Source organism: Lolium perenne, chromosome 4, assembly GCF_019359855.2.
Source record: "Lolium perenne isolate Kyuss_39 chromosome 4, Kyuss_2.0, whole genome shotgun sequence".
In the NCBI taxonomy this organism is placed as follows: domain Eukaryota; kingdom Viridiplantae; phylum Streptophyta; class Magnoliopsida; order Poales; family Poaceae; genus Lolium; species Lolium perenne.
The window spans coordinates 349,852,952-349,862,261 of record NC_067247.2 but is presented as its reverse complement, the minus strand read 5'-3'; the positions used below and the strand labels follow the sequence as shown (position 1 = coordinate 349,862,261).

The 9,310-nt window shown below is 39.1% G+C and overlaps 1 protein-coding gene across 1 annotated transcript; it reads left to right on the top strand.

The window, feature by feature from the left end:
- Positions 1 to 1,155: 1,155 nt before the first annotated feature.
- Positions 1,156 to 9,191, top strand: LOC127301352 (phosphoinositide phosphatase SAC2). Its single transcript, XM_051331574.2, has 16 exons — positions 1,156 to 1,703; positions 2,295 to 2,499; positions 2,593 to 2,758; positions 3,376 to 3,598; positions 4,270 to 4,346; positions 4,460 to 4,647; positions 4,726 to 4,820; positions 4,933 to 5,066; positions 5,176 to 5,289; positions 5,792 to 6,101; positions 6,846 to 6,967; positions 7,093 to 7,203; positions 7,770 to 7,961; positions 8,081 to 8,239; positions 8,359 to 8,440; positions 8,632 to 9,191. Exons 1-16 carry the CDS (start codon positions 1,644 to 1,646, stop codon positions 8,740 to 8,742), a joined length of 2,349 nt encoding a protein of 782 aa, XP_051187534.1. The 5' UTR covers positions 1,156 to 1,643; the 3' UTR covers positions 8,743 to 9,191.
- The last annotated feature ends 119 nt before the right edge of the window (positions 9,192 to 9,310 follow it).

Sequence of the window (9,310 nt, the reverse complement as noted above, 5' to 3'; positions counted from 1 at the left end):
GTCATTTGAAAATCTCAACTACATGGCATGTTATCCTGGATCCACCCTTGAACCTCCCTAGTCATGTTCGCTTACTCGTTCTTATTACTCTTTAAAATGGGGATCAGATTTTCTTTAGAATCTTACTTGGGTACTTATGATCTTTTTTAAAGCTAATAAAATATAGTATGTATAAATTATAAAGTCACGCAAGAAGAAAATGGGAAGAACTAGTTCGAGTAAATTATGGTAAATAAAATATAGGCATTGTTAAAATTGTGCAAAAACCACAAAATGAGCCAAAAAAAATCTAAACTTCTCGATGGATGGTAGAACAAGAAAATCAGAAGAATCTTTCTCTCTATTCACTACCATTCCGCGTCTTCCACTTCTATTAGTTTCTTTTCTTATTTAATGCAATAGCTATGTTTTTGTACCGAAACTTGAAAGATGCTAGTTTGCTAGGTTTCGAATACTCATTCATGTGGATCAATGTTATTATTTCCACCTAATTAAGTTAATGCATTTTTATTCCCCCTCATCCGCCCCTTCCCTCTGTTTTGTTTTTTTCAGGGAAGCCCTCCCCCTGCTGATAGAGTCGCACATTGCCATCAGGTGGAGTGTTAAACGAATTGCATTAAGTATATTCCATGTGGGATGCTTGCACAGTTGGGCCTAAACTATTCCTACGCGCCAGGTAGTTGCCATTGACATTGGTGATTGAATACCTAATCAACATCATTTTATTGGGGAGGTTGTTATAATTTCCCCTGAATAAATCACATCAGCTCAGCTGGCTTGAGCACATCGTTAATTAAACAAAGATAAAACACACACATAAAAATCCCATCATAATGATTCCCTAAATTGCTCTCCATTAATGTACAGCTACTAGCAGTGTCCTGACTAGTATTCTCCACTGTTAAAATTTCGTCCTATACTCCAAAAAGAGACCAGTTACCAGTTTCCTCTTGGACACGAACCAAAACCCAAAATTTTCTTCTCTACAATTATACTCCACAAAAGAGCACAATAAATCCACCCAAAAAAAAAAAAAAGATGCTGCTGTGCTGCTGCAATGATTAGTCTCGTGGGAGTATTTGCGCCTTGCCACTTCTCGCGTTTGCGTGCTGTTTTTGTGGACGACGGCGTCGTCGTCGCCAGCCTCCGCCTCCGCCTCCTTGTGGCCCTCGTCTTCTCCCCCCGCGTTGCCCTCACAAAAATCCATTCTTTCTGCTCCGGAAATTTAGTCCCCTCCTATTTATTACCCATCCATCTCTCCCTCCAGGGCTCGCCTTCTTCCCCTCAAAATTTTCCCCTGTTTCTCTTTGATTCTCGCCTCGATTTATCTTCTTTCCCGGGTTCCTGATACTTGCACGGATCCGAAAGCGCGTGTTTTCCGTAGAATTCTCGGTGACTGCTTGTAAATTGGATCGATTTCGATCCGTTCCGTCGTCGCTGCTCCAATCTTGATCCGAAATTCGTGTTCGTCGATAGTTTTTCTCATCACCCTGGAGCATTACAGCGCGGGAGCAATATGCTCTACTTGAAGCAGCCGACCACGAGGAGCTGAACCCCACGCCGAGTAGTCTCTGTTTGAAATTCTTAAATTTCCTGGTTCGGATTCTGGCCATCTTGCCGTGCCTGTCTGCTGATCTGATCCCATGGAGGTCATGAGGGGCGGCAAATTCCTTCAGAAGTTCCGGCTCTACGAAACCAGATCGGTAAGAATCTCCTGCAAATTTTGTTTCGCTACTCGCTTGATTTTGTTTGGCTTGAACTGTATTGTATCCGCACTAGGTTCCTTGGAAATGGCGATCTTTGTGTGTTTGACTTTGTCATAGATGTGCTCCGTTGTTTGTTCATGGTTGATTGGATTATTGAGTGATTTATAATGCTTGCGCTGTGGGACGGATCTCCCTTATGATTGGTTCGGTCCAATTTGATTATAGGAAAGGGTAAAAGGCTGCAAAAAGGTGAAGGGGAGGAATCCTTCTTTTTGTTTCTTTGGCAATTGAGAGTTAAGAAAGGGCTGCTCCCTTTTGCTACTCCCTGCAATTATTTGATTCCCCAGATTAAATGTGTGCTTGACGAGCTTGTTTAGTGATGATGTAATGCTGTGTTGCTTGGCTTAATCTGCATTTGCCTTCTGCTTGGCCATTGTCATCATGATGCCAGAAATAGGACAAGCAATACAAGTTTTGTAATTGCCGCCCATCCTTTTTCTTTGATTTACTAGAAAAGTGAGGTTTGATGCCAAAAGTTCTTATGCTTTCTATTAATAATTGTTTAATTTGCGTGCTATTTTGGTGCAGAAATTTTATCTTATCGGAAGAGACAAGAGCAGGACTGTTTGGAGGGTGCTAAAGATTGACCGGTTGGAGACTACTGATTTGGGTATTGAGGAAGACCCTACTAGTTACACGGAGAATGAATGCCAAGAACTACTTTGGCGGATTCACGAGGGAAATAGGTTGATTGGTGGGCTCAAATTTGTCACAAAGTGCTATGGAATAGTTGGTAAGCCAACATAAACTGAGGTTATTAGTGTATATCAATCAAAAGGTTCTAGCTGTCCAAATTATAAAATCCACCTCTTCTTTGCTTCTTCAGGTTTTATGAAGTTTCTTGGTCCTTATTATATGGTTGTAATTACCAGGAGGAGGAAAGTTGGCACCATCTGTGGCCATGATATTTATTCAATTGGCAAGAGTGAAATGATCGCAATTCCATGTCCTATAGTCTGGCCCAACGTGGCTAATTCTAGGGATGAAAACAGGTCTTTCATTTATTCATTGTGTAAATACTGTGTATTGCCTGTTGTAATTACATCGCTGATTCTTAACAGTATCAAAACCGCCAGCTTGCGTCCTTTTGTACTTGGAGTCTTCGACATCAATTTGTTATTCATTTACGTTACTATAGGCCACTTTCTTTTCCACGCATTTCAGTTCATTTTTGGCGCTACATTGTGTGTTGTCATTGGTGATGTCTATTTTATTTTATATTTCTGTTTTATACTTGCACATTTAAGATACATTTTGTCGTCTTGTATCCATATTCCTAGTTGAACAGGGGCAGTCCCATTTGGTCCAGTGACGGTGTAATATTTGTTCATTTACTGCATTTAATGTCATTTTATCTACAAGTATAAGTTTTGCTTGTTGATAACAATACACATCCAGCACATATGGTTGGTAAGTCATGACCATTCTTGCGCACTGATGTGTATGGTGTTCATATTGTCAGAGGTATATAGAATTGTTTTGAATCTTTTGCTCCCATAGTATTGTACTTGCAGTAATCTAAATATACTACAACTGTATTCTTGCTAGTGTTCTTTTGATTTTATTATCGTCTGCACATATTCATGTATTTGTGGCACAACTTTTGTAGATATAAACGACTCCTCAACTCGGTCGATCTCACCAAGGACTTCTTCTTCAGCTACTCCTACAACATCATGCGCAGTCTTCAGAAGAACATAACTGCCAAGAATACTGGGCAGGTTGTTTATGAAACGATGTTTGTATGGAATGAATTTCTGACACGAGCAATGCGGAACCATCTGAAGAATACTGATTGGACCGTGGCCTTAATTCATGGATTTTTTAAGCAGGTATGTTCTTCTGGGCCGTACTAAGTCCTTTGGCACTGCGTTATATTTGATTCTCATTGTCATTTTTAATCATTATACTTATGGTATGGATATCATATATTCATCATCGAAGACCACCCAGTACGGTTCCTGGCCTGCTAACTCGATACCATCCCACTAACTTATGCGTTTACTCCACAGTCAATGACTGACATTTAGTGAATGCTTGAAATAAAGGGTCAAACGCATGGCTTTCTATAACCTACTGATATTTTTCAGTTGAGCTGCTTGCGGCTTTCGCGAGTCGAAACATTTGCTTGTAAGTCTCAGCAGACTGTCCATGCTTTAGTTATTATTTTTTCATGCTTTGTATGTTCCTGGTATGCAGTACTACTGTACTGACATGGTAATTCATGGAGATAAAACTGATTTGTTATTAAACCTATTTTAAATTTCTGTTAGCAAGCATTGAGCAGATTCCCTTGTTCCTCGTGCAAGACCTAGTTATGCCAGTATTAATAATATCTTTAAGTGTAATTAAGAACTATTCTTGTTGTCATTTGGTTTGCATTGTCTTTATACTCTTGGTGGTTTTATCCATGTGAGGCTTTACATGCTAGTAGTGTGTTCTGTCTGCCTATGTACTATATCTATATGAAGACAAGCTAATGAACATATTTTCATGTGTTCAGTCAAAGCTCTCAGTATCTGGGAAGGATTTCTGGTTGACTCTTATAGCCAGACGCTCTCGTCATTTTGCTGGAACCAGGTTTGCATTACAAGCATTCAAGTTTCATGTTAGTCAGACGCATAAGTGTTAAGTAGTCAATCTCACATTTATATTTTTACCACATCTATTTATTTTATCATTTTGAAATATAGATTCTTGAAACGAGGTGTCAATGAAAAGGGTAGGGTTGCCAATGATGTTGAAACCGAACAGATTGTTTTTGAAGACACACCTGATGACATCCCATGTCAAATAACTTCTTCTGTACAACATAGAGGATCAATACCCCTCGTCTGGTTTCAAGAAACTTCAAGACTTAATATTAGGCCAGAAATCACATGTAAGTTTCATGACTGTTTGACTGTGATAAATTTTCTGATCTGTAGACTTCTTCTCTGATGGTCCTTGCTACCTGCAGTAAAACCAGATGTTGACTACAAGGCCACCCGCCTTCATTTTGAAAACCTTGTTCTTAGATACGGGAATCCTATAGTCATCTTAAACTTAATCAAGGTGAGTGTAAGTGTGTACCATAATTTCCATCTATTGATTTAACTTTTCAGCTTCATAGCCTTCTGTTGTCAATTCTGAATACCCCCTTTTGGACTTTTGGTATATTTTTCAGACTCGTGAGAAGAAACCTCGTGAATCTTTGCTCCGTGCAGAGTTTGCAAAGGCTATCCATTACATAAATAAAGGGTTACCGGATGACAAACGTCTTAAATTTTTACACATGGATCTGAGTAAACTTTCTCGAAGGTAATCTATTTATGTACCAAAAGTTTCTTCTATCTGAGCTTTGCCCATGTAAGAACCTTGTTGTTATGCTTTGATGTACTGATGATATTAGTCTACATGCCATCTGCAGGAAAGGTACTAATGTGCTTGGACTGTTAGACAAGGTAGCATCAGATGTGTTGGAACTAACAGATCTCCTCCACTGTGAGATAACTACATCATCAAAACCTTCAGATGCCTCAAGGTAATTTTATACATACTTGCAACTAGGTCGTAAACTATTAAGCATGCCATTGCTCAAGACACGATAAGTTCAAGTTAGCAAAAAAAATGAAATAACCTTCTGCAGTAATTAAATTAAAATATTTTCATTGTGTTTGACCATCTTTCTATATTTTGTGCGGATTGGACATGGGAAACCCATCTGCTGTTATTTTGAAATGTTCTTTCATAAAATATGTGGTTAGAGTTAGTTCGCAATGGGGATAGATGACATATCTATACTAGCCAGCCAGATAAGAGAATGTTGGCACAGATTTGGGGGATTGAAGACTTTGCTATTACATTGCTTAAACTCAAAGATGTATACCGCACCCTTTCAATAGCAACATTGATTTTTTAAAGCATTATTTACTGTACTGTGGCTAAAATAGAAATAAAATAACAAATAAAACAGATCAATCTAAATTGCAAGTAATGGGCTTGCTGTTGGCAGTACTAATCGATATCTTTTACATTCTGTACAGTGAGCAAGGATGTGTTACCAATGCATGTGATGACAAAAACAATGATGATTTCTGCGCACCTACAATGGTACCTCTTTCACTACAGAAGGGCGTCCTCAGGACTAACTGCATTGACTGCCTAGACCGCACAAATGTCGCACAGTTTGCATACGGATTAGCTGCTTTAGGGCGTCAACTTCACGTGTTGAAGCTCACTGAAGCTCCTAAAATCGAATTGCATGCTCCTTTGGCTGATGATCTGATGGATTTCTATGAAAGGATGGGTGATATATTAGCTATCCAATACGGTGGTTCTGCCGCTCACAACAAGGTTAGCATCTTGTTATATCTGTGACTGCCAGGATCATAATCTGCATAACTCAACTCTTGACTAAATTTGTCGTATAGGAGTAGTGTGAAAGGTGTGTAGTTGTGCAGTACTGTTTTAATCTATTCTTTACCGCCTCTTGAGTAGTTGGAATTTCCCCACATCATTCTTCCCTCTTTTTCTATCATTTGACTCGATGCAGTTATTTTTCTCACACTGTATGGTTCGGTATTTACATGTTTAAGTCAAATAAATTTAAGGCAACCTTTCACCGGAAAATAGAATAGTCAAAAAACAGTTGCTAGCTATTACCTCATAGGCTCATACCAAGACAGTTTGTACCGAATATGAAACGTTTTCTTTCACAGGTCTCCTATGACTAAATGAACTTCTCCTAAATTAATTGGTATATGCAGCTTGCCCTTTGGGAACAAGTAAAGCAGTAAAAGGTTGTTAATAGGAAAAGGACTTCTGCGGCGCAAGCATATTTAGTCTATCTTATGAAACAGTTGTGTAGAAAGTGTAAACTTTAAGTTTCTAGATCAGAAATATTTGTGACTAAAATAACAGGCAAATTTACTGACTATGGTTGATTTTCATTTAAGTGTTCGCTATTATAATCTTGAATACCTCTAGGTCAGAGTGATTTGAGTCTTGTTGGTAGTCAGTGAATTCAGTAATCAACATGAAATCCAAGTTGGTATTTTTTAATCATCACTGTTAAGTTATCCATCATATATGACACAGATCTTCTGTGAACAAAGAGGGCAGTGGAAGGCAGCAACCCAATCCCAGGAGTTCCTTCGGACCCTTCAACGTTACTACAATAATGCCTACACAGATCCTGAGAAGCAGGATGCTATAAATGTGTAAGTTTTTTCATGCTGTAAATTATGATTATGTGTGACAGAACCAATGGAAATTATCGGCATCGGTCTAGTATATTATGACAGGTTCTTGGGTCATTTATCTGTTCTATTTTCTGTAAATGCAGGTTCTTGGGTCATTTCCAACCTCAACAAGGCAAGCCCGCGCTGTGGAAATTGGACTCAGATCAGCATTACAGTATTGGCAGGCAAGGAACTGTAAATGAAGAAACTGTGAGGTACTGTTATAAACCCTTCCACTAAGAAACACATTGCTTGATGAGCGGGTACACATTAGCTTTTATTTGGACACTTGTTAGGGGAATAGAAATTTGATCTATTCCATGGGCTGAAGACCAATATATGTACAGGCATAACTATTCATCTAACAAAAAGAAAATGCATATGAAAGTCCTACTACGATACCAGTATACAAACCATCTCTCTAACAAAAATGTCACTGTGTTCTCACTTTTTGCTCCATGTAATACATGTGAAACAGATGCCAGCAATCAAGAAATATCAAACTTATTTTTGGAGCTGCAAGTTCACAGGGCTGTGAGACCCCTGGACCCATAGCAACAAAAACTAGGTGTTCTTACATGTATCATTCACTACCGAATAATTATGTTTTGGATGCCCGAACGCAGAACTAATTCTGGTGACCTTTAGTAAAGGGATATGTTTATAAACTCGAGCAAGAGCCTAAATTAATGAAGTTTTTACGTGATGACTAAATTAGTCTGTCTTTGTTCCTCAATCTGAACATGCATGTATTACTAATTGACACATTTCATATCAGCAGACCACTGATGAAGAGGTCGTTCTCGGATGGAAACATTCTATGTGAAAACAGTGCATCTGTATCTGGCTGTAACACCGTAGAAAACAACACTGCGAATTCAGAATTACTCCCGATGCAACAGCTGGATGATATTAGAGAGCCTACCGATTCTGCACCAGAGATCTACATGTGTGAAACAAACCCATGCTCCAGGTGTGTTAATCCTTGTTCAATATATATTTTCAGGGAATTCCTTGTTCAGAATTGGCCCTTGGGAAGATTAGCTTATCCATGTGTGTTAATATGACCCAACTTTTTTTTGTTATATTTAGTACAATATATAGCTCAATGCCTGGAAGACTCTCCATATCGGAAGAACGGCAGAGTTACCTCAAAAGATTAGGCTACCCGGAGTTGCATTCTTCAAATTTTCTCGATCTTGATTTGTTATCTTCTTCTGGAAATTCTTGTGATGAAGAAGGTTTTGAGAGGTACTATATACCACACTCATTAAATTACCGATTCCCGGCCCCTTGGCCTCTTATTATGGCCGAAGATGTGATTTTGATGGTTAGAATTAAGAAGGTTCTTCAAACTCTCTCATTTACAGGTCACCGCTCATCTATTCACCTATGGATCTTATCAGCGTTGAGTCTACTACAACATACAGTGAGCAAGGACACAATGATGAGGTTAGTTTGTCTTTCTAATCTTCTCACTTTATAATTCTTGCCTAAGTCCATTAGGATCTATGATGCATGCCCACTAAACTTAGGTTGACATTGGTTTTCCCTTGATCCGAATTTACTGTTCAGACATAATCTAGTGCTGCATTATGTATTCATCATTCGTCAGTTTTAAAACTTCTCCCCCTCTTGGACAGGGAAGGGATGACACAGACCTGTCACGCTCAAGCAGCCAGCTCTCCGACTCGCGTGACTATTCTGACCGCTTTGCTCAGTGGGTGGCTAATGGAGGCATGTTGTGCTACTAATGCCAAAGATTTTGTCCTGGTGACATCCCCAGATAAATTGCTCGCAGCAGGGAAGTTTGACAGCTAGAACAAATGGAAAAAGAATCAAGAACAAGCTGCGATCACCGATGCTGCAGCGATGGAAGAAGGATCGGCATGATCAGGCGGCAGATCAAGGCTTGGCTTTAACAACATGGTAACTCAGTTGAGGAATGGAGGTCTTGCTGGCTTGGTTGGTTGGTTTGGTTTGGTTGGGTACAGGGTTCTATTGCTATGGTGGAGAATTGACCCTAGTGCAGGCAACGATAGGCAAAAAAAAGCTGATTCTTTTGAGGTGCTTAGGTAGACAGTTTATATTTTGTTCAGTTTTAAAAAACAAAAACAAACAAAAAAATACATATGAGAAAATGGAAAAAACAAAACCTGTAAATATGGTACAGACATATATGCTACCTTACCTTCGTTTTGGATGGTGGTGCGGTTTTCCTTTACCTGTATATATATATATGTGTGTGTGTGTGTATGTGTGTGTGTGTGTGTGTGTGTGTTTGCAACACAGGATCTGACAGAAAACAGGTCTCGAAGAACG